The following is a 25848-nucleotide window of genomic DNA, read 5'->3' as shown; positions in this document are numbered from 1 at the left end:
GTTGGTTTTAGAAAAGACTGAGGAACCAGAGATCAAATTGCCAATATCCGTGGATCATGGAAAAAGCAAGAGGTTCCAGAAAAACATCTATTTATGCTTTATTGACTATGCCAAAGCCTTTGACTGTGTGGATCACAATAAACTGTGGAAAATTCTGAAAGAAATGGGAATACCAGACCATCTGACCTGCCTCTTGAGAAATCTGTATGTAGATCAGGAAGCAACAGTTAGAACTGGACATGGAACAACAAACTGGTTTCAAATAGGAAAAGGAGTACGTCAAGGCTGTATATTGTTACCCTGCTTATTTAACTTATATGCAGAGTACATCATGGGAAACGCTGGACTGGAAGAAACACAAGCTGGAATCCAGATTTCCGGGAGAAATATCAATCACCTCAGATATGCAGATGACACCACCCTTTTGGCAGAAAGTGAAGAGGAACTAAAAAGCCTCTTGATGAAAGTGAAAGTGGTGAGTGAAAAAGTTGGCTTAAAGCTCAACATTCAGAAAATGAAGATCATGGCATCCGGTCCCATCACTTCATGGGGAATAGATGGAGAAACAGTGAAAACAGTGTCAGACTTTATTTTGGGGGGCTCCAAAATCACTGCAGATGGTGAATGCAGCCATGAAATTAAAAGACACCTGCTCCTTGGAAGGAAAGTTATGACCAACCTAGATAGCATATTCAAACGCAGAGACATTACTTTGCCAACAAAGGTCCATCTAGTCAAGGCTATGGTTTTTCCTGTGGTCATGTATAGATGTTAGAGTTGGACTGTGAAGAAGGCTGAGTGGCGAAGAGTTGGTGCTTTTGAACTGTGGTGTTGTAGAAGACTCTAGAGAGTCCTTGGACTGCAAGGAGATCCAACCAGTCCATTCTGAAGGAGATCAGCCCTGGGATTTCTTTGGAAGGAATGATGCTAAAGCTGAAACTCCAGTACTTTGGCCACCTCATGCGAAGAGTTGACTCATTGGAAAAGACTCTGATGTTGGGAGGGATTGGAGGCAGGAGGAGAAGGGGACGACAGAGGATGAGATGGCTGGATGGCATCACTGACTCGATGGACGTGAGTCTGAGTGAACTTCGGGAGTTGGTGTTGGACAGGGAGGCCTGGCGTGCTACGATTTGTGGGGTCACAGAGAGTCGGACATGACTGAGTGACTGAACTGAATTGAACTGAATGAAATCTGAATAAAGGTCAGACTTCAGCTAATGATTATGTCTCAATACTCCTTCAAGAGTTGTAACAAGGGTTTCACACTGATGTTAAATGTTAACAGTAGAGGAAACTTGGTATAGGGCATATGGGAGGTAGCTGCACTATCCTCATAATTTTTCTGTAAATCTAAAACAGATCAAAAAATATATATGGTTTAAAAATGCTGAAAAAAAATTAGAAAGGAAAAATAATAGTATCATTATTTTCAGATGACATTTCCTTCTCCAGAGGATCTTCCCAACCCAGGGATCGAATCCCAGTCTCCAAGACGCTTTACCATCTGAGTCACCAGGGAAGCCAACCAGAGAATTAATCATGGACTTTAATAAATGGTGGCAAGACAATATGAAATCCACCTAAGGAAAGATAAAATTGGCTAGTGCCTCTGAACTCTGAATTAAAACATTAAACCATAAAAGTAGTTGAATAATTGTGGATAATTACAATCTTCAAGCAAGGAAGGCCTTTTGACTATAACTCAAATCCAAAAGCCTTTAAAAAAAAAAAAAAAAAGATTGATAAGTTCAACATATATGGCACATACATTTTTCTTGGCAAGAAAGAGGAAGGAAAGTGAAAGGAAAGGATGACAAGTCAAAGGAAAGATGACACAGTGAGAAAAAAATACTGTAATTCATTGACATTTAAAAAGAAAAAATATAGATATCTTTTTGTTTTAGTTCAGTAGCCAAGTTGTGTCCAACTCTTCACAACTCCATGGACTGTAGTACGCCAGGTTTCCCTGTCCCTCCCCATCTCCGAGAGTTTGCCCAAGTTCATATCCATTGAATCGGTGATGCCATGCAACCATTTCATCCGCTGTCGCCCTCTTTTCCTTATGCCCTCAATCTTTCCCAACATCAGGGTCTTTTCCAATGTGTCATTTGTTCTCATCACATGGTCAAAGTGCTGGAGCTTCAGCTTCAGCATCAGCTGAACATCTTTCAGATATATGAAATATGCTCAACATCACTTGTAAATAGAAAAATGCACATTAAGACTACAGGGAAACCATTCAACAGCAGCAGAATACACATTTTCCCAAGCACCCAGAGAAATTCATCAGGAAAAATTATATCCTGGACCATGAAATAAATCTCAGCAGACATATAAAAATTTAAATCATGCAATGTATATTTTCTGACTGTAATGGAATTAAACTAGAGACAAATAACAGAAAGACAAGAGAAAAATCTCAAAACAATTGAAAATTAAATAGCACAGTTCTAAATAATCCATGATCAAAGGGAAATCTCAAAGGAAATTAAATACACAGAATAAAAATGAAACTATAACATAAGAGAATGTGTAGAACACAGATAAATCAGTGCTGAAATGGAGTTTCATAGCAATAAATGCTTACATTGGAAAATAGAAAAGTTCTCAAATCAGGAATCGAAATTCCTACTTCAAGAAACATGAAAAAAGAAGAAGCCATAAACCCAAAGCAAGGAGGAAAAAGGAAACAAAAGCAGAAATCAGTAAGTTTAAAACAGGAAAACAATAAGAAAATAATTAAACAAAAAGCTGACTCTAAAAAAAAAATGATAAAATTGGTAAATCTCTTATAAGATTGATAAAGGTAGAAGACAGAAGTCAGCAATATCATGAAATGAAACAGAGAATTTCACTACAGATCCTGAAGCCATTGAAGGAAGAATAAAGGAATGAACAATTTTATTCTCATAAATTCAACATCTTAAAAGAAAAAGAATAATTCTTTGAAAAGTACAAAATGCAACAAAGTCAAAATAAACAATTTGAGTAATCCTAGAACTATTAAAGAAATTGACTTCATAATTAAGAGTACAGAAAAAGAAATATATAAACCCAGATAGTTTTATAGGAGAATTCTGTCAGATATTTTTAAAAAAATTATTTTCCACAATATCTCCTGGAAAACTGAGGAGAAAAGAACACTTCTTAACTCACTTTATAATGCTTATAATTACTCATATATCAAATTCAGACATAGTACAAAAAAAAGAATATAGACCAATTTATTTCTCTTAAAAGTATCCACAAAAATCCTCAACAAAATATTAGAAAATCAACCCAAGAATTTGTAAAAACAATGATGCATCATGTCCAAATGAAACTTATTTGAGGTAAACAGTTTTAAAACTTGAAAACTAGTCAATGTAGCCCATCATACCAACAGGATAAAAAAAGAAAGAAAGAAAGAAAAATTATGTGATCATATGCACAGTGATGAATAACAAACATTTTTTAAAAATCCATAACCTTTCATGATAAAATCTCTCAGTAAACTAAGAATAGAGGAGCACTTCTCAATAAAGAGCATCTATTAAAAAAGAAAAAAAAAAAAAAAAAAACCCTGTACTAACATACTTAATGGTGGAAGATTGAAGCTTTTCTCCAAGATTGGGAATAAGGCAAGGGTGTCCACAGTCACCGTGGTTGTTCAACATAGAATTAGAAGTTCTAGCTAGCACAATAAGGAAAGAAAAATAAATAAAAGACATACACATTGTGAAGGCAGAAAAAAAAAAGTTTCTATTTATAGATGACATTAATGTTTAAGTAGAAAATCACAAGCAACCTACAAAAACAAAACAAAAATCTTTCAGAACTAGTTTAGTGGGTTCAGTAAGACAGCAGGACAAAGACCAACACACAGGATCAATCATATTACTATATACCAAGAACAGATATGAGAAAATCAAACTTTAAGAGACAATGCCATTTACCATTGCTCCAAAGAAAATGATACAAATATAGATATAAATATAATAAAATATGTATATAAAATATGCACTAAAAGTTACAAAATTTTGAAAAAGAAATTTTAAAAGACGTAAGTAAATGGAAAAGAGCATTGTATTCATGAATTGGGAGACTAGACATTTTAAAGATGTCAAATTCTATACAGAATGCAAGACTTACCAAAATTCTAGCAAAGTTTGTTGTGGACATAGAGAAGTTTATTCTAAAAGCTATATGGAAATACACAGAACCTAGAATACCTAAAACAATTTTGAAAAACAAAAAGGGGGAGAAAGGAATTTCTCTACCCAACGTTGACTTCCTATGTAGCTATAGTAATTAAGACAGTGTGGTGTTGGCAGAAAAATAGACCCAGTGGAACAAAATGAAAACCCAGAAATAGATCCACACAAGCACACAGTATCAAAGACTAAATGATAAATTCTTAGACTTGACACCAATAAAATGATGCCTAAAAGAAAATTGAAAAGTTGCACCTCACCAAAATTAAAAACCTTAACTCTGTGAAAGATCTGTGAAAAGGATGAGAAATCAAACTACAAACTAGAGGAAAACATTAGCAAATCATATATCCAACAAAGGAAGAGTATACAGAATATATTTTTTTAAAAATCTGAAAACTCAATGGTAAAAAGCTAAATAATCCAGTTAGAAAATAGGCAAAAGATATGAACAGATATAGAAAGGGACAACAGAGGATCAGATGGTTGCATGGCATCACTGACTCAATGGACATAAGTTCAAGCAAACTCCCACAGATGGTGAAGGACAGGGAAGCCTGGTGTGCTGCAGTCCATGGGGTGGCAGAGTCAGACACAACTGAATGACTGAGCAACAATCACGGAGGAAGATACAAATGGCAAATAAGCACATAAAAAGAAGTTCAACATCAATGTCTATGACAGAAATACAAACTAAAACCACAGTGAGATATCACCACACCTATCGAAGTGTCTAAAATAATTGGCAACATCAAATGCTGATGTGGATGGTACGGATTAGTCTGACATTGCTGATGGGAACATAAAATGGTTCGACATCTCTGGAAAACAGGCAATTTTCTTTAAAAATTAAATCTATGACTATTATATGACCCACCTATGTATCTACCCCAGAAAAAAATGAAGACGTAAGTTCACATTTACACACACACAAAACCTATCTGCAAATGTTTTCAACAGGTGAATGGCTAAACAAATTTCATACCGTGAAATATAGTCTCAGCAATAAAGTCTCACACACACACAGAGAGAAATGAAACCTGAATAAGGTTAATGAATTATATCAGTGTCGATTTCTTGATTGTGATACTGTACTACAGTCATGGAAGACAGTACCACTGGGACAAACTGGAACAATAATGTATAGAATCTCTCTTTGCTGTTTCTTGTGACTGCATATCAACCTACACATCTCAAATTAATAAGTTTTTTAAAACTACAAGGAAGTTTTATTTTCTAATCTGAATGGGCAATCCTCAATTGAAGAGATGGTGGGAAAATAGATGTTTGTTTGCATTACAAAATTGAACAAAGTCTGTGAAGAGAAATTTAGCAATATTTATCAATATTTTAAAGTATCATCTCTGTGATCCTGTAATCCTACTTCTGGGAATTTTTCCTACAGACATAACTGCATGCATGCAAAATATCATGTACAGAAAATTATGCATCAGGGCATTGTACGTAATAACACAAGAATAGAAACTCACAAATTCTATCAATAGGAACCATTAAATAAACTATGATAAGCTATGATTCATCCACTGAAAAACTATACAGCTGTAAACATATATGTGCAGAATGAAGAAACAGCACATGAATATCAGAGATCTCCAGTACATATGTATCTTAGTCCAAGGTGCTATAATGGAATATCATAGATTGATGGTTTAAACAACAGAAATTTATTTCTCACAGTTCTGGAAGTTGGAGATCAGGACACCAGCATGATCATGTTCCAGCAAGAACCCTCTTCCTGGATTGTAAGTGGCAGTCATCTTGCTGTGTCCTCACATGGTGCAGACAAACAGAAAGGAAACTAGCTCTGTGTTTCATCTTATATTGGGCCTAATCCCATAATGCGGGCTCCACTCTTATGACTTCATTAACTTCCAAAGGCCTTATCTCCAAATACTATCACACTGGAAATCAGGGTTCAACATACAAATTTGGGAAGGATACAAACATTCAATCCATGGCAATATTGTTAAGTGAACAAAATAAAAGCAAGGTTTAAACTAACATGGGTAGTCAGCTGTCTTCTGTGTGATAAAGTACTCATTTGTATTTACACATGTAAAAACTAAGAAGATAAATCAGAAACTAAAGTCACTGCCTGTCAGTGGGCAGAGAGGAATGAGATGGACGGGAAGTAAGAATTCTGGATGATACTTTTCCATATCATTTTATTTTTGAAATATGTGAATGCATTATCTACATATAAAAAATTAATTGCAAGGAAAAGTATTGCTTCTGGATTGCCTTATACTTACCCCTCTGAGCAGCTAAATTCTACAGTTGAACCAAAAAGAAAATCTGTCTTAACTTCTATTTTCCCATTTGGTAAGTCTCCTAGGTTTCTGCATTGCTTCTCTAGAAGGAAAATGAAATTAATGACTGATTACAATTACTGAATGGCAGTAATGGGGGGGGGGGAGTCTGATTGAGTGGCTTTAACTGCTACTTCCACATAAACACAGAAAATTTTTTCAAAACTTATTTCTTTTTTAAATTTTTTTAATATAAATGTATTTATTTTAATTGGAGGTTAATTACCTTACAATATTGTATTGGTTTTGCCATACATCACCCTGACTTACTGAACTTTATATTTTGAGGAAAAATAAAAGTAAACATTTATCCCATTTTTTGAATATTTTAAAAAATTTTAAAAGAAGAAAAAATATGCTTATATTTGATGGCTTAGTTAGATCATTGTGATAATAAAGGATGGACAAGTTATCCATGTAAAGTATGTTCTAAAAATATCTGTCCTTGGTCACAAGGAAACAAAAGAAAGGAAAATATTCTTTATTTTTACTGTTAGCAAAATATCTGTGTATATTTCCAACTGACTGGCTCCAAATACTGGCTTCAATTACTATAGGTAATGTTAATTTTAAAGACTACTTTCATCAAAGTAGTCTTTGAATTAAAGAATTTATTAAGTTCTTAAGAGAACTCCACCCCCTCCCCCCCCCAAAAAAAAAGTACAGTGGATATACAGCTTGGACTATAAAAAAAGCTGAGAGCCAAAGAATTGATGCTTTTGAACTGTGGTGTTGGAGAAGACTCTTGAGAGTCCCTTGGACTGCAAGGAGATCCAACCAGTCAATCCTAAAGGAAATCAGTCCTGAATATTCACTGGAAAGACTGATGCTAAAGCTGAAAATCCAATACTCTGGCCACCTGATGGAAGAACTGACTCACTGGAAAAGACCCTGATGCTGGGAAAGGTTGAAGGCAGGAGGAGAAGGGGATGACAGAGAACTAGATGATTAGATGGCATCACCGACTCGATGGACGTGAGTTTGAGCACGCTCTGAGCATTGATGTTGGAAAGGGAAGCCTGGGGTTCTGCAGTCCATGGGGTCGCAAAGAGTCAGACATGACTGAGCAACTGAACTGACAGGTGAGAAAAATAAACTTTGATACCTACTAGCACAAAAAACATGATAGTCCCATGAGCCACTATCATTACAAGTAACTGAACTTGGTTTGATTCTGCTATAACCAGGAAGGCAGGTGTACTTCAGTGTAGTTCCAGTTTTGAAGTCTTTGTTATTCAACTTGTTGTCTGGAGAAGCAAACTGTAAATCAGGTGGAGGACCACAATCTCCTGGATACCAAAATGACAAGGAGAATCAAGTTATAGATTAGGACATAGCACCTCAATTATTCAGTAATAGGACTTTTAGAGCAGAGATCATGCTCCTCTTTATCATGACTCCTATTACTCTGCTGTTCAATGAAAACATAGTAAACAATCCATAAAGCATGTTTGTTGTTTGATAACAATGACAATAATGGTAAAAGGCAGAAAAAATTCATCCTTCCTCTCCCGTATATGTGATAATTTGTCAGAAAATGGACAAACAGACCTGAATTTCATCATTATATTAGATTCCCCAATCTACATATTCAGAACACTGGCATTTATACCTTGCCATGTAATCCTATCTTCTTGTCTGAGAAATAATATATATTTTAGCAATAATAGCATTATATAAGATTAGTTGGCTCAGGAGTCAGAAATGAGGAGACATTTCCTTATGTCCTTTAGGACCCTTGGGATTTTTTTTTCTTTTTTTCCCTCTACTAGTTCTTTTTTAAACTTGTTTTTTAATTGGAGGAAAATTGTTCACAGTGTTGTGTTGGTTTCTGCCATACAACAATGCGATCAGCCATAGTTATGTATGTATCCCTTCCCCTCATTCCACCCTTCCAGGTCATCACAGAATGCCAGGTTTGGCTCCCTGGGTTATGTAGCAACTTCTCACCAGCCATCTATTTTACACATGGTTTTAAATAGACTATGTATCTGAAAATAAAATGTTTTTCAAAAAGCATCACAAGGTAGAGATTAATTAAATCCTTAAAAAGTAAAGCCTTAATTCTACCTCCCTTGGAATAATTAAATAAAGGGATGGGAGCCCCAGCATAATTACACCAATTCACTACTTTCTAAAGAACCACACAGGCAATGAAGGTTAGATCTTTTGAAGAGTCCCTGGAGAGAAAGCTCTAAAAAGGAGTATTAAAACTGACCATAATAAACCTTTAGTGCTGGGGGAAGGCAGGGGGTTATAATAAATTTCCCTAAATTTCAAGTGGTCAAATACTCTCCACAGTGTTAAGGATGTGTATCTTTTAGACAACTGTTAAAATAGGATGTGCTGATGAACTCAGTTGTATGGTGACAATCTGACCTCATTTTCCCATTACTCACCAAGAACAGAAGCCAACAGACCAGCGACCAAGGTCATTTGTAACAGAGTTGGATCAGAGACTTTCCACAGCCCAGAGAAGGGCCTGGCTGCCATTTTCCTTTTTGTATCAAGGACCCCATGTGGAACTCTTGGAGGATGCATGATCTGATGTTTCCTCAATATCTCTCTGTTGGAAGAACTCATGTTAATAAATAGTTACTGAATTTCCCCATGTAAAGTGCTACAAAAAATCTCATGGGAACCATCCCTTCAAGGAGATTACAACTGAGTGTAGAAGATAAAACATTAAGCACAAATATTTGCAATAAAAGATAGCATATATCTGTTTCAGGAGCATGCTCAGGAGAACAGTTAATTCCAGGTAAAGAAATGGGAGTGGGCTTTATGGACATGGATACATCTGAGGTGGCAGACACTGTTATGAAATTGGAGCATTGGATGCAAGACATTTTATGTTAAAAATGAAGATATACAAACCCACACACAGCGAGGAAACGCCACAATGAAGAGAACTCCACAAACTGCCAGAATACAGAAAGGACACCCCAAACTCAGCAATTTAAACAAGATGAAGAGACAGAGGAATACCCAGCAGATAAAGGAACAGGATAAATGCCCACCAAACCAAACAAAAGAGGAAGAGACAGGGAATCTACCTGATAAAGAATTCCGAATAGTGATAGTGAAATTGATCCAAGATCTTGAAATCAAAATGGAATCACAGATAAATAGCTGGAGACAAGGATTGAGAAGATGCAAGAAAGGTTTAACAAGGACCTGGAAGAAATAAAAAAGAGTCAATATATAATGAATAATGCAATAAATGAAATTAAAAACACTCTGGAGGCAACAAATAGTAGAATAACAGAGGCAGAAGATAGGATTAGTGAATTAGAAGATAGAATGGTAGAAATAAATGAATCAGAGAGGATAAAAGAAAAACGAATTAAAAGAAATGAGGACAATCTCAGAGACCTCCAGGACAATATTAAACGCTACAACATTCAAATCATAGGGGTCCCAGAAGAAGAAGACAAAAAGAAAGGCCATGAGAAAATACTTGAGGAGATAATCGTTGAAAACTTCCCTAAAATGAGGAAGGAAATAATCACCCAAGTCCAAGAAACCCAGAGAGTTCCAAACAGGATAAACCCAGGGTGAAACACCCCAAGACACACATTAATCAAATTAACAAAGATCAAACACAAAGAACAAACATTAAAAGCAGCAAGGGAAAAACAACAAATAACACACAAGGGAATTCCCATAAGGCTAACAGCTGATCTCTCAATAGAAACTCTTCAAGCCAGGAGGGAATGGCAAGACATACTTAAAATGATGAAAGAATATAACCTACAGCCCAGATTACTGTACCCAGCAAGGATCTCATTCAAATATGAAGGAGAAATCAAAAGCTTTTCAGACAAGTAAAAGCTGAGAGAATTCTGCACCACCAACCCAGCTCTCCAACAAATACTAAAGGATATTCTCTGGACAGGAAACACAAAAACGATGTATAAATTCGAACCCAAAACAATAAAGTAAATGGCAACGGGATCATACTTATCAGTAATTACCTTAAATGTAAACGGGTTGAATGCCCCAACCAAAAGACAAAGACTGGTTGAATGGATACAAAAACAAGATCCCTACATATGTTGTCTACAAGAGACCCACGTCAAAACAGGGGACACATACAAACTGAAAGTGAAGGGCTGGAAAAAGATTTTCCATGCAAATAGGGACCAAAAGAAAGCAGGAGTAGCAATACTCATATCAGATAAAATAGACTTTAAAACAAAGGCTGTGAAAAGAGACAAAGAATGTCACTACATAATGATCAAAGGATCAATCCAAGAAGAAGATATAACAATTATAAATATATATGTACCCAACACGGGAGCGCCGCAATACGTTAAGACAAATGCTAACAAGTATGAAAGGAGAAATTAACAATAACACAATAACAGTGGGAGACTTTAATATCCCACTCACATCTATGGATAGATCAACTAAACAGAAAATTAACAAGGAAACACAAACTTTAAACCATACAATAGACCAGTTAGACCTAATTGATATCTATAGGACATTTCATCCCAAAACAATGAATTTCACCTTTTTCTCAAGCGCACATGGAACTTTCTCCGGGATAGATCAAATCCTGGGCCATAAATCTAGCCTTGGTAAATTCAAAAACTAGAAATCATTCCAAGTATCTTTTCTGACCACAATGCAGTAAGATTAGATCTCAATTACAGGAGAAAAACGATTAAAAATTCCAACATATGGAGGCTGAACAACACGCTGCTGAATAATCAACAAATCACAGAAGAAATCAAGAAAGAAATCAAAGTTTGCATAGAAATGAATGAAAATGAAAACACAACAACCCAAAACCTGTGGGACACTGTAAAAGCAGTCCTAAGGGGAAAGTTCATAGCAATACAGGCATACGTCAAGAAACAAGAAAAAAGTCAAATAAATAACCTAACTCTACACCTAAAACAACTAGAAAAGGAAGAAATGAAGAACCCCAGGGTTAGTAGAAGGAAAGAAATCTTAAAAATTAGGGCATAAATAAATGCAAAAGAAACAAAAGAGACCACAGCAAAAATCAACAAAGCCAAAAGTTGGTTCTTTGAAAGGATAAATGAAATTGACAAACCATTAGCCAGACTCATCAAGAAACAAAGGAAGAAAAATCAAATCAATAAAATTAGAAATGAAAATGGAGAGATCACAACAGACAACACAGAAATACAAAGGATCATAAGAGACTACTATCAACAATTATATGCCAATAAAATGGACAATGTGGAAGAAATGGACAAATTCTTAGAAAAGTACAACTTTCCAAAACTGGACCAGGAAGAAATAGAAAATCTTAACAGACCCATCACAAGCACGGAAATTGAAACTGTAATCAAAAATCTTCCAGCAAACAAAAGCCCAGGTCCAGATGGCTTGACAGCTGAATTCTACCAAAAATTTAGAGAAGAGCTAACACCTATCATGCTCAAACTCTTCCAGAAAACTGCAGAGGAAGGTAAACTTCCAAACTCATTCTATGAGGCCACCATCACCCTAATACCAAAACCTGACAAAGATCCCACAAAAAAAGAAAACTACAGGCCCATATCACTGATGAACATAGATGCAAAAATCCTTAACAAAATTCTAGCAATCAGAATCCAACAACACATTAAAAAGATCATACACCATGACCAAGTGGGCTTTATCCCAGGGATGCAAGGATTCTTCAATATCCACAAATCAATCAATGTAATACACCACATTAACAAATTGAAAAATAAAAACCATACAATTATCTCAATAGTTGCAGAGAAAGCCTTTGACAAAATTCAACATCCATTTATGATAAAAACTCTCCAGAAAGCAGGAATAGAAGGAACATACCTCAACATAATAAAAGCTATATATGACAAATCCACAGCAAACATTATGCTCAATGGTGAAAAATTGAAAGCATTTCCTCTAAAGTCAGGAATAAGACAAGGGTGCCCAGTCTCACCATTACTATTCAACACAGTTTTGGAAGTTCTGGCCACAGCAATCAGAGCAGAAAAAGAAATAAAAGGAATCCAAATTGGAAAAGAAGTAAAACTCTCACTATTTGCAGATGACATGATCCTCTACATAGAAAACCCTAAAGACTCCACCAGAAAATTACTAGAACTAATCAGTGATTATAGTAAAGTTGCAGGATATAAAATCAACACACAGAAATCCCTTGCATGCCTATACACTAATAATGAGAAAACAAAGAAATTAAGGAAACAATTCCGTTCACCATTACAATGAAAAGAATAAAATACTTAGGAATATATCTACCTAAAGAAACTAAAGACCTATATATAGAAAACTATAAAACAGTGGTGAAAGAAATCAAAGAGGACACTAATAGATGGAGAAATATACCATGTTCATGGATTGGAAGAATCAATATAGTGAAAATGAGTATCCTACCCAAAGCAATTTATGGAATCAATGCAATCCCTATCAGGCTACCAATGGTATTCTTCACAGAGCTAGAACAAATAATTTCACAATTTGTATGGAAATACAAAAAAACCTCGAATAGCCAAAGCTATCTTGAGAAAGAAGAATGGAACTGGAGGAATCAACCTGCCTGACTTCAGGCTCTACTACAAAGCCACAGTTATCAAGACAGTATGGTACTGGCACAAAGACAGAAATATAGATCACTGGAACAAAATAGAAAGCCCAGAGATAAATCCACACACATATGGACACCTTATCTTTGACAAAGGAGGCAAGAATATACAATAGATTAAAGACAATCTCTTTAACAAGTGGTGCTGGGAAAACTGGTCAACCACTTGTAAAAGAATGAAACTAGAACACTTTCTAACACCATACACAAAAATTAACTCAAAATGGATTAAAGATCTCAACGTAAGACCAGAAACTATAAAACTCCTAGAGGAGAACATAGGCAAAACACTCTCCGACATACATCACAGCAGGATCCTCTATGACCCACCTCCCAGAATATTGGAAATAAAAGCAAAAATAAACAAATGGGACCTAATTAACCTTAAAAGCTTCTGCACATCAAAGGAAACTATTAGCAAGGTGAAAAGACAGCCTTCAGAATGGGATAAAATAATAGCAAATGAAGCAACCGACAAACAACTAATCTCAAAAATATACAAGCAACTCCTACAGCTCAACTCCAGAAAAATAAATGACCCAATCAAAAAATGGGCCAAAGAACTAAATAGACATTTCTCCAAAGAAGACATACAGATGGCTAACAAACACATGAAAAGATGCTCAACATCACTCATTATCAGAGAAATGCAAATCAAAACCACTATGAGGTACCATTTCACACCAGTCAGAATGGCTGCAATCCAAAAGTCTGCAAATAATAAATGCTGGAGAGGGTGTGGAGAAAAGGGAACCCTCTTACACTGTTGGTGGGAATGCAAACTAGTACAGCCACTATGGAGAACAGTGTGGAGAATCCTTAAAAAACTGGAAATAGAACTGCCTTATGATCCAGCAACCCCACTGCTGGGCATACACACTGAGGAAACCAGAAGGGAAAGAGACACGTGTACCCCAATGTTCATTGCAGCACTGTTTATAATAGCCAAGACATGGAAGCAACCTAGATGTCCATCAGCAGATGAATGGATAAAAAAGCTGTGGTACATATACACAATGGAGTATTACTCAGCCATTAAAAAGAATACATTTGAATCAGTTCTGATGAGGTGGATAAAACTGGAGCCTATTATACAGAGTGAAGTAAGCCAGAAGGAAAAACATAAATACAGTATACTAACGCATATATATGGAATTTAGAAAGATGGTAACAATAACCCGGTGTACGAGACAGCAAAAGAGACACTGATGTATAGAACAGTCTTATGGACTCTGTGGGAGAGGGAGAGGGTGGGAAGATTTGGGAGAATGGCAATGAAACATGTAAAATATCATGTAGGAAACGAGTTGCCAGTCCAGGTTCGATGCATGATGCTGGATGCTTGGGGCTGGTGCACTGGGACGGCCCAGAGGGATGGTATGGGGAGGGAGGAGGGAGGAGGGTTTGGGATGGGGAACACATGTAAACCTGTGGTGGATTCATTTTGATATTTGGCAAAACTAATACAATTATGTAAAGTTTAAAAATAAAATAAAATTAGGGGGAAAAAAAAAAGAAAAGAAAAAAAAATATATACAAGCAACTCCTACAGCTCAACTCCAGAAAAATAAATGACCCAATCAAAAAATGGGCCAAAGAACTAAATAGACATTTCTCCAAAGAAGACATACAGATGGCTAACAAACACATGAAAAGATGCTCAACATCACTCATGATCAGAGAAATGCAAATCAAAACCACTATGAGGTACCATTTCACACCAGTCAGAATGGCTGCCATCCAAAAGTCTACAAGCAATAAATGCTGGAGAGGGTGTGGAGAAAAGGGAACCCTCTTACACTGCTGGTGGGAATGCAAACTAGTACAGCCACTATGGAGAACAGTGTGGAGAGTCCTTTAAAAACTGGAAATTGAATTATGATTGCTTATGATCCAGCAATCCCACTGCTGGGCATACACACTGAGGAAACCAGAAGGGAAAGAGACACGTGTACCCCAATGTTCATCGCAGCACTGTTTATAATAGCCAGGACATGGAAGCAACCTAGATGTCCATCAGCAGATGAATGGATAAGAAAGCTGTGGTACATATACACAATGGAGTATTACTCAGCCATTAAAAGGATTCATTTGAATCAGTTCTAATGAAGTGGATGAAACTGGAGCCTATTATACAGAGTGAAGTAAGCCAGAAAGAAAAACACCAATACAGTATACTAATGCCTATATATGGAATTTAGAAAAATGGTAACAATAACCCTGTGTACGAGACAGCAAAAGAGACACTGATGTATAGAACAGTCTTATGGACTCTGTGGGAGAGGGAGAGGGTGGGAAGATTTGGGAGAATGGCATTGAAACACGTATAATATCATGTATGAAATGAGTCGCCAGTCCAGGTTCGAACTACGATACTGGATGCTTGGGGCTGGTGCACTGGGACGACCCAGAGGGATGGTATGGGGAGCAAGGAGGGAAGAGGGTTCAGGATAGGGAACACATGTATACCTGTGGCGGATTCATTTCGATATTTGGCAAAACTAATACAATATTTTAAAGTTTAAAAATAAAATAAAATTTAAAAAATAAAACAAAAATGAAGATATAGAAAAACATAACAGTGAGGTATATAAGATAAAGATTATTTCTGGGCAACAGTAATTAGTGCTTCCATTTTTTTGGCAGGTAAGGAATGTGTGATAGAGACAAATGGTGAAAGATAGGACTGATTAGAACTGGGATTTATTGAGTTTTCAGTGCCAAGGTTAGGAGTTTGGTTAGGAAATGGACAGCCACTGATTTAAGTGACATGATTTGCTTTGCTTTGGGGATCACTATGACAGCTGTGAACAAGATAGACTGAAAGAGGCAGAGACAGAGGACAGGGAGATTAAGAAAATTATTGCAATTGGCCAGATAAACCAATGGAAATGCTCTGAACAAGGAAATGGCACAGGAATTAGGTAAGTAGAAGCAAATGAAAGAAAAGTGAGAAATGATGAGACAGAGGAAAGGAGTTACACCTATTGATCTATCTATTATTTACCAACTTATATATCTATCTGTAGCTATGTACGTTTCTTATGGCAGCTATCAACAAGAACAGTAATCCTTTAGGTCAATTCAAACTTTTAAAAGCATCGGTTTTGCCACCAAAAAGAAAGGAAAGAGAGAGAGAGGGAAAGAGAAGAGTGGGGGAGAAAGGAAGGAAGGAGGAAAGGGGAGAGGCATTCCTGGTGTTTTTCTTGGTTCTGGTCTTTCATTAATCAGAGACGTCTTTAATGGCCGGCCCTATTGGGCCATTTTTACCCCGTAATTGGGGGATAAAACCTCAAATACTCTTAGTTTACTTAAGAAATAGTCCTTTTATCTAAAGCGATATATAAAATTGTTGTTGTTTAATCGCTAAGTCACCTCCAACTCTTTGCAATCACATGGACTGTAGCCTGCCAGGCTTCTCTGTCAGTGGCATTTCCCAGGCAAGAATACTGGAGTGGGTTACCATTTCCTTCTCTAGAGGATCTTCCCAACCTAGGGACTGAACCTGCATCTCCTACTTGTTTATCACTCTTTACCACTGAGTCACCTGGGAAGCCTGATATATGAAATTAAGTTTCAGTAAAATCCAAAATTTCACTTTTTACTCTAAAAACTGACATAGATTGAGATGGTTTCATATTACCATTGACCCTTAATTATACTAATTGCCAGCAGATGCCCACTTAAGTCAAAGCAGTTTTCTATTTTCCCCAAAGCTGTCACTGTGCTCCTTGCTACGGGGGGAAGCTTATGGTACCTCTCACATTGTACACAGCAGCTTAACTCTCTTTTTTTCCAAATGTATGCACACTTTGTTATGGGATAAAGGTAGCTTTTCAAGTAAGGGTAGAAAGATGAATTTTTACAATGAATAGTGTTGACCTAATTGGGGGAAATAGCTGGATTTCTACCTCACAGTATTTCAAACAAATTCCAAATGGAATTATATGCACATGAAAAATGAAACTATCTGAGATGTTGTTCCTAAGAAATCTTTGCCCATTCTTTCAAAAATATACTAGGAGAAAAATGTCATGAGATCCTGAATCCATAAAAGAAAAGATTGCTGCTACATATGATTTCCTCCCTCCTCTGAACATTTTGTTTAGGTGTGTTTTGTATGCAATAAACCTATGTATGGAATGTGCAGTCTGGTAGTTTAACCCATGTGGCACCTGTGAAGCCACTTCTACACCTTCATCAACCACAGTCTTCCCCTCATCATCCAGCCCTCCAGCCTCTTCCTATTCCCTCTGCACCCTTCCCCAGCAACCTCTGGCCTGCTGTCTGTCACTGAAGGATAGTTTGCATTTTCTAGAAAGCTGTGTGACCAGAAACATACAGGTATACTCTTATTTGTCTGGTTTCTCGCTCTCATAGAATTATTATGAGATATATGCATATTGTTGTGTGTATTTGTGCTATATTGGCTGCTTCCTTTGTATTCCTGGATAATACTATATGACTGCATCAGAATGTGCTCATCCATTCATCCATCAATAGGCATTTGGGTCTTTTTCCATGTGGTGTTGAAACTAGAGCTACTGTGCTAATGGTGCGCAAGTCATTGTGAGGACAGGTGTTTGCAGTTCTTCTAGAGGATGCCTAGGAATGGAATGGCTAGGTCATGTGGTAAGTTGTTTGACTTCTGAAGGGAACTGCCCAAGTGTTCTCCATGTCAGCTACACCATGTCACATTCCCACCAGCAGCTTGGGGGATTCCAATTTCTCTCCATCCTCACCAAGACCTGTCACTGTTGGTCTATCTGATGACAGTCATCCTCATGGATGTGCAGTGGGATCTCACTGTGGTTTTGATTTGTGTCCCCATGTGATTAATTATGCTATACAACTTTTCATGTGCTCATTGGCCATCTGTATCTCATCACTATGAACAAAGCTAGTGGAGGTGATAGAATTCTAGTTGAGCTATTCCAAATCCTGAAAGATGGTGCTGTGAAAGTGCTGCACTCAATATGCCAGCAAATGTGGAAAACTCAGCAGTGGCCACAGGACTGGAAAAGGTCAGTTTTCTTTCCAATCACAAAGAAAGGCAATGCCAAAGAATGCTCAAACTACCACACAATTGCACTCATCTCGCATGCTAGTAAAGTAATGTTCAAAATTCTCCAAGCCAGGCTTCAGCAATACATGAACTGTGAACTTCCTGATGTTCAAGCTGATTTTAGAAAAGACAGAGGAACCAGAGATCAAATTGCCAACATCTGCTGGATCATGGAAAAAGCAAGAGAGTTCCAGAAAAACATCTATTTCTGCTTTATTGACTATGCAAAAGCCTTTGACTGTATGGATCACAATAAACTGTGGAAAATTCTGAAAGAGATGGGAATACCAGACCACCTGATTTGCCTCTTGAGAAATCTGTATGCAGGTCAGGAACCAACAGTTAGAACTGGACATGGAACAACAGACTGATTCCAAATAGGAAAAGGAGTACGTCAAGGCTGTATATTGTCACCCTGTTTATTTAACTTATATGCAGAGTACATCATGAGGAACGCTGGACTGGAAGAAGCACAAGCCAGGAGAAATATCAATCACCTCAGATATGCAGATGACACCACCCTTATGACAGAAAGTGAAGAGGAACTCAAAAGCCTCTTGATGAAAGTGAAAGTGGAGAGTGAAAAAGTTGGCTTAAAGCTCAACATTCAGAAAACGAAGATCATGGCATCTGGTCCCATCACTTCATGGGAAATAGATGGAGAAACAGTGGAAACAGTGTCAGACTTTATTTTTCTGGGCTCCAAAATCACTGCAGATGGTGAATGCAGCCATGAAATTAAAAGGCACCTGCTCCTTGGAAGGAAAGTTATGACCAACCTAGATAGCATATTCAAAAGCAGAGACATTACTTTGCCAACAAAGGTTCATCTAGTCAAGGATATGGTTTTTCCTGTGGTCATGTATGGATGTGAGAGTTGGACTGTGAAGAAGGCTCAGCGCCGAAGAATTGATGCTTTTGAACTGTGGTGTTGGAGAAGACTCTTGAGAGTCCCTTGGACTGCAAGGAGATCCAACCAGTCCATTCTGAAGGAGATCAGCCCTGGGATTTCTTTGGAAGGAATGATGCTAAAGCTGAAACTCCAGTACTTTGGCCACCTCATGCCAAGAGTTGACTCATTGGAAAAGACTCTGATGCTGGAAGGGATTGGGGGCAGGAGGAGAAGGGGACGACAGAGGATGAGATGGCTGGATGGCATCACTGACTCGATGGATGTGAGTCTGAGTGAACTCCAGGAGTTCGTGATGGACAGGGAGGCCTGGCCTGCTGCGATTCATGGGGTCGCAAAGAGTCGGACACGACTGAGCAACTGATCTGATCTGATCTGATCTGATCTCTTCCTTGGTGAAATATCTATTCACATGCTTTGCTCAGTTTTTAAATCTTTAATTGGAGGATAGTTGCTTTACAACATTGTGTTGGTTTCTGCCATGCAACAACATGAATCAGCCATAAGTATACATAGCCCCCTCCCTCTTGAACAGCCCATCCCATTCATCTAGGTTGTCACAGAGCACCAGGTTGAGCCACCAGTGATACAGAGCAACTTTCCACTAGCTGTCTATTTTAGCAGCGGCTTAGCTCTTTGATTGAGTGAAGACTCAAATCACACTAACTTTCTAAATCTTGCAATCACACCACTCCTCCAAACTTATCTCCTGCATGTGTACCCAATCCTCCTGCCTCATTCCACATGCTCTATTCATGACTTCAATTCTGCCAAAAATTCAATCAACATAATAGCAAATTTGTCTATAACAAGTAATGTTGAGTATATATGGAATGAGTCAGCCTGTTCTGCAAGCATGCAGAAATAGAAATCTAAGTCTCTGAGGCATTCACACCATCCCACTTCTGCGACACAGGGTCACCATCTGTTTGCTTGAGACTGAGGGGGTCTTCTAGGATGTGAGGTTTTCCATACTAAAACTGGGACAGCCCCAGGAGAGGCGGGACCACTGACCACCTTTGTCCAGTTGCCATCTGGGATGTCTCCTTACCACCTTCCTCTAAGGCAGAGGGAGCTGTCACAAGACAATTTGTACATGATGAAAACCAAACAACTCCAAGCTCACAGAACTATTCAAAAATATTTAAATCTTCCCAAAGAAAAAGAAAAACTGTAGTTTGTCAGTAAGCCAGTAATTTGCTAGCTATGGTAAACTGGTCATTTAATGAAAGGAATAAAAAATCTTAAAATACTAAAATGTTGGCAAAGAAGTAAATGGCTTTAAATTTTTGTAATGACACTTTAAAATGAAAATTTCCTCTAAATAACTCCATATTTGTACTTAAGTTTATAAGGAAAATATATGCATTGAATACACTCGTTGTAAATAATAGACTCTAACAACACTAGCTCTGACACGTGATCAGTGCATTGGACAGTCTTAAAATGATGTTAAGTATATTCTCATGACTATCTTCAATTGAAATTATTTGTATTCTTCAATATATTCTGAAATTTTCAAACACTTTTCCACTGTCTTACTAGTTCACATCTTACCTGTCTACATCATCTGCTCTTTCACCCTTTCCTCCATTAAATCCCACCCATTTTCCAGACACATCTCAAACACTGGTCCTATCCAAAATTCCAGCTTCCATATTCCAGTTACAATTTCAGTTCAGTTCAGTTCAGTCGCTCAGTCATGTCCAACTCTTTGTGACCCCATGAATCGCAGCACACCAGGCCTCCCTGTCCATCACCAACTCCCAGAGTTCACCCAGACTCACGTCCATCGAGTCAGTGATGCCATCCAGCCATCTCATCCTCTGTCGTCCCCTTTTCCTCTTGCCCCCAACCCCTCCCAGCATCAGAGTCTTTTCCAATGAGTCAACTCTTGGCATGAGGTGGCCAAAGTACTGGAGTTTCAGCTTTAGCATCATTCCTTCCAAAGAAATCCCAGGGCTGATCTCCTTCAGAATGGACTGGTTGGATCTCCTTGCAGTCCAAGGGACTCTCAAGAGTCTTCTCCAACACCACAGTTCTAAAGCATCAATTCTTCAGCGCTCAGTGCTCATAATTCTATTTTAATTGCAACTTGGATTACAGCTAATGTCAAAAGTCTGTCTTTCAGCTAAACCATAAACTCCTTGAAGTGAGAGGGTGAAAACCCTCATTTATGACCACCTTGCACAGAAAAGGTGCTGAACAAATATTTCTAAATTTATGACAAAATATGCTTTAAAGAGGAAAAAATGCTTCATGTCCATTTCTATCCGTGTGTGTCTGTGTGTGTGGTCAGATTGTATTTATCTTAAAGATGTTGTTTAGTCACTAAGTTGTGTTCAACTCTTTTGCTACCCCATGGACAGATGGGATTTCCTAGGCAAGAATGGGTTGCCATTTCCTTCTCCAGGAGCTCTTCCTAACCAAGGGATTGAACCAGCATCTCTTTATTTTAGTAAGATACTACCAGGTGATTTCATTGTAGGTTCCAAGGTTCCCCTTCCCCATCTTTAACCTGAGTCAATGTCATCAACCAGTTAATGGAGAGCAATGGCATAAGACCAGTAAAAGGAGAGTGAGAGAGAGTAATAAAAAATGTTTCTCCTTTCTCTGCAGCTCACAGCCAAGTTAAGCTATGATGGCAAATGGAAAATGATGGAAAATGATTTCACTCCTTTTATCTCAACGTATCAAGGCCACAGCCAAAGTGTTATCTACAGAGGAGGACAGTGTGTGGCCAGTACACACGTGTGAGCTCTGGAATCAGGCCCAGGCCATGTGGATTTTACTCCTGGTTCCACAACATGCGAAATGTGTTCCCATGGCAAGATACTCAGCTAAGCCCAAATTTCCTCTATAAAAACTACACAATTCTCTGACAATTGTTGAGAAAATTAAATAAGAATATTTTCTGTAAAGGGCTTGGCATAGTCACTGAAACTGCCATGGTGCTGGCAGTTGTTAAACCTAGGGAAGACAGGGACAGAACTGGAATTAGCATGTGACTCTGCTGGAAGGTGAACTCCTAGAAGACAAAACATCATCACAATAATGATCTAAACTTATAATGACTGGTGGCTACAATTCCAGGAGTTTTTAACTCAGCCCTGGTGCAGAGGAAGGCACGCTGGATTTCAGCCAGAAGCCTTGGTCTGGCCTTCCCTATGGCTCATGGTAATAGAGAAACCCAGTGCCATACCCAGACCATGGGGCATCCATAGAGCTCTATTCTGGGCTGCTTCTTCCCTCACCTTAACTGTCTTCCTGGGAGGAGCTCATCAGCTTCCTGACTCTGACCATCATCCATGAATCATTCACGGATCTCTGTGCCCAGCTATCTCTGGTTTTTATGGGGCATGTATGTTAATAAAAATCTTATAAAATAAAAACCTTATTCTACCCTCTTTCATCCCACATGTAATCATTTTATAAAAAGATTTATTGAGAAATAATTCACAAACCACAAATTTCACCTACTTCAAGCATAAAATTCACAGCTTTCAGTACATTCACAGAGTTGTATAACCATTACCACCATCTGATTTTTGGATATTTTTATCACTCCCAAAGAAGTGCTATATCCATTAGCAGTCACCCCCCAATGTCTATCTCCCTCCCAGGCCCTGGCAACCACTAACTTACCTTCCATCTCTGTGGATCTGTCTATTCTAGACTTTTCATATAAATAGAATCATATAGTGTATGGGATTTTGTGATTGGCTTCCTTCACTTAGTATAATGTTTTAGGGTTCATTGATATCATAACTTTAGTACTTCATTCCTTTTTATAACTGAATAGTATTCTGCTCTATGACTATTCCACCTCTTGTTTTTCCATCCTTTAGCTGATGGACATTTGGGTTGTTTCCACTTTTGAGCTATTAGGAATAATTCTGCTATGAACATTCATGTACATTTTTGTGCATATACACTTGTTTTCATTTTTTTATTGGGTGTATTCCCTTTTTTCTAGGACTAGAATTGCTGGATCATACAGTGACTCTAGGTTTAATATACTGATGAACTGCCAAATAATTTTCCAAAGTGACTGCATCATTTTACATTCCCAGCAGCAGTGAATGAGGGCTTCAGTTTCTCTGCATTATCCCTCAGCACTTGAAATTGGTTGTCTTTTTTAATTTAGCCACCTTAGTATGTATGAAGTGGTACCTCATTGTGGGTTTGATTTACATTTCTCTAATGTCTAATGATGTTGAATATTTTTATGTGCTAATTATTATATGGATATCTTCTTTAAAGAAATCTCTATTAAAAATCATTTGCTCATTTCTAATTGGGTTAATTGTGTTTTTGTTTCTAAGTTGTATGAGGTCTTTATATATTCTGGATACAAGCCACTTGTCATCCTGTGGGATTTCTACTTATTATTGATAGTATCTTTTGAAGCACAAATGTTTTTAATTTAGATGAATTTTTAATTTTATTTTTTAATTTTGTTGCTTATGTATTGAAGAAACCATTGCCTAACTCAGTGTGAAGATTTTATTCCTATAATTTCTTCTAAGTGTTTCACAGTTTTAGTTCTGCTTGTCTGAGATCCATTCTGAGTTTTGGTGTTTTGTTTTGTTTTGTTTTAATGCTTCTGCTTATTCTAGCTACTTTACTTTCACTCTCCTTTTACTACCAGTTTAAGTCAGAACAGATGCAGCCAAGGAAAGTAGTGGGTGAAATGAATGAATTCGCAACCAAAATGCAAGTATGCCATGCTCAACCAAGGTAGAAGAGAATTTCAAGGCAGAAGAGAACAATGCCAATTACGGAAAGTGAGGAGAGAAAAGAGGTGAGGAAGACTATGATTTCATGCTTAAAAGACTGAATAGAGGGTTACCAGTATCCACTTATTATCTACAAATCTTTGCTTTCAAAGACTGATGACAGGTAGATGAAATCTCCAAAGAGAAACCTAACACATTTGCTGAATGCAGGCTCTGAAAACCAGACCTTCTATGTCCTACTTTCTCACTGGACCCCTCTTGTCTTTCCAGCAAATCTGAGTTACTTCCAGCTTCTTCTCCCAGACGTGAGACATAGGCAGAAAACCAACAAACACACATATTTTAGAATCAGTAAAAATAGCATCTTACACTCCTGATTTACTTTCCAATTTATTTCATTGGTAGGCAAGTCTTCAAAAAAATTTAAATACTTTTCAAGTCCCACAAACCGTTTTATTTCTACCACAAAACATAGGAATCCTGAAAGGATTTCTGATGAACAGACACTTGATTATTTCTCTCTGCCTTATCCTTTGAAGCCTTCACTCCTCAGACAAAAACATCAGTCTCTTCCTTAAGGTAATCTGAGTGCTTAGTAAATTACTTACCTGTAGGTTTCTGAACAAGAAACAGACTCCACAGTGTTGCCTTGATTTCTTTCTCTCAGAATGAGTTACCTTTGATCTCAGATATTCTTAACCCTCTCTACAACAGAATTTATCACAACATCCTTGCCTTTCAAGCAAGTGCTCAGCTGAAAATCCTCTGAGTTCCAGCAATGTGATTGGTGGCTGTCTGGTCAGGTAAAAATGAGCAGTTGGCATAGATAAGAAGTAACCGTTAATTGTCCTTGCAAATGATTAACTGCAGAGAAAAGTGTCAGTAGATATTTAATTTCCTCCTTCCCCTTAACCAGTCTTCAAATTGATAACATGTCATAATAGTTCATTGTTCCCTTTGCTTACCTTGCCCATGAGGGATAATTAGAAGGATGATTCCCATGACCTAACCAAAAAAAGAACAGCGTTCACTGGGGAAAAAAATGTAGAACTGGAGGCTAGGAAAGCTGGATCTATGATATCTTCCTGTCCTGGGGTCTGGATTTTATTTGCTGAAAAATGAAAGCATTAAAACCTGCTACTCCTAACTCAGAGTGTTAGATGAAGAACTAGCTCCTATAATTGTTTAAACAATGCATAAATAAAATCCACCTTAAAGCTCATCTCACCAGCAGCAATTGAGATAGTGCATGAATGTGTGTACTAAGTCGCTTCAGTCATGTCTGACTCTCTGTGACCCCATGGACTGTAGCCCACCAGGTTCCTCTGTCCATGTGTTTCTCCAGGCAAGAATACTGGAGTGGGTTGCCATGGCTTCCTCTAGGGGACCTTCCTGACCCAGGGATCCAACCTGTGTCTCTTGTGTCTCCTGCATTGGCAGGTGGATTCTTTTACCACTGAGCCACCTGAGCCCATAATACATATTGTATGATCCCAATAATAAAAAGAAATAAATCAACCCCAAGCTTGTAATTGGACTTACTGGGTAACTCAGTGGTTAAAGGTCCACTTGCCAATGTAGGAGACGAAGGTTTGAACCCTGGGTTGGGAAGATCCCCTGGAGAAGGAAATGGCAACACGCTCTAGTATTTTTGCCTGGAAAATTCCATGGACAGAGGAACCTGGTGGGCTACAGTCCGTGGGGTTGCAAAAAGTCGGACATGACTCAAGTGACTGAGCATGCAAGCTAGTAATTAAGGATGCATACTTATTTCATAAATAACATAAAGGGAGTGACCACTACACATCAAGAGAGTGGTGATGTTTGGGGTTAGGGGGAAGTGATAGGACAATGATGGAGGCATAACGAAATCATGTAAGACAAAGTTGTGGCAGACAGAATTGGAGCCTTTCTGAAGTAAATTGAAGATATATTTGGGAGGTGGATAGAAACTGAATAGATAAGAAATACTATGATATTGAACCAGAGTCTCCTACATGCTCAGAGAAG

At 37.7% G+C, this 25848-nt stretch overlaps 1 protein-coding gene across 1 annotated transcript in view; it reads right to left on the bottom strand.

Moving 5' to 3' along the window:
* The window catches only part of LOC133227532 (zona pellucida sperm-binding protein 3 receptor-like), a 63365-nt gene extending 38732 nt beyond the window's left edge, over positions 1-24633 (bottom strand). Inside the window, exons 1-4 of the mRNA XM_061382106.1 lie at positions 24447-24633; positions 8926-9092; positions 7636-7815; positions 6470-6569 (exon numbers count right to left, since the gene is read on the bottom strand). Coding sequence (XP_061238090.1) covers positions 6470-6569; positions 7636-7815; positions 8926-9067 — 422 coding nt within the window. The 5' untranslated portion in view covers positions 9068-9092; positions 24447-24633. The remainder of the gene's footprint in view (positions 1-6469; positions 6570-7635; positions 7816-8925; positions 9093-24446) is intronic.
* Between the last annotated feature and the right edge of the window lie 1215 nt (positions 24634-25848).

This window comes from Bos javanicus, chromosome 16 (assembly GCF_032452875.1).
Source record: "Bos javanicus breed banteng chromosome 16, ARS-OSU_banteng_1.0, whole genome shotgun sequence".
Taxonomy (NCBI): domain Eukaryota; kingdom Metazoa; phylum Chordata; class Mammalia; order Artiodactyla; family Bovidae; genus Bos; species Bos javanicus.
Note: the sequence above shows the minus strand (reverse complement) of the source record. Positions and strands in the feature narration are given on the sequence as shown.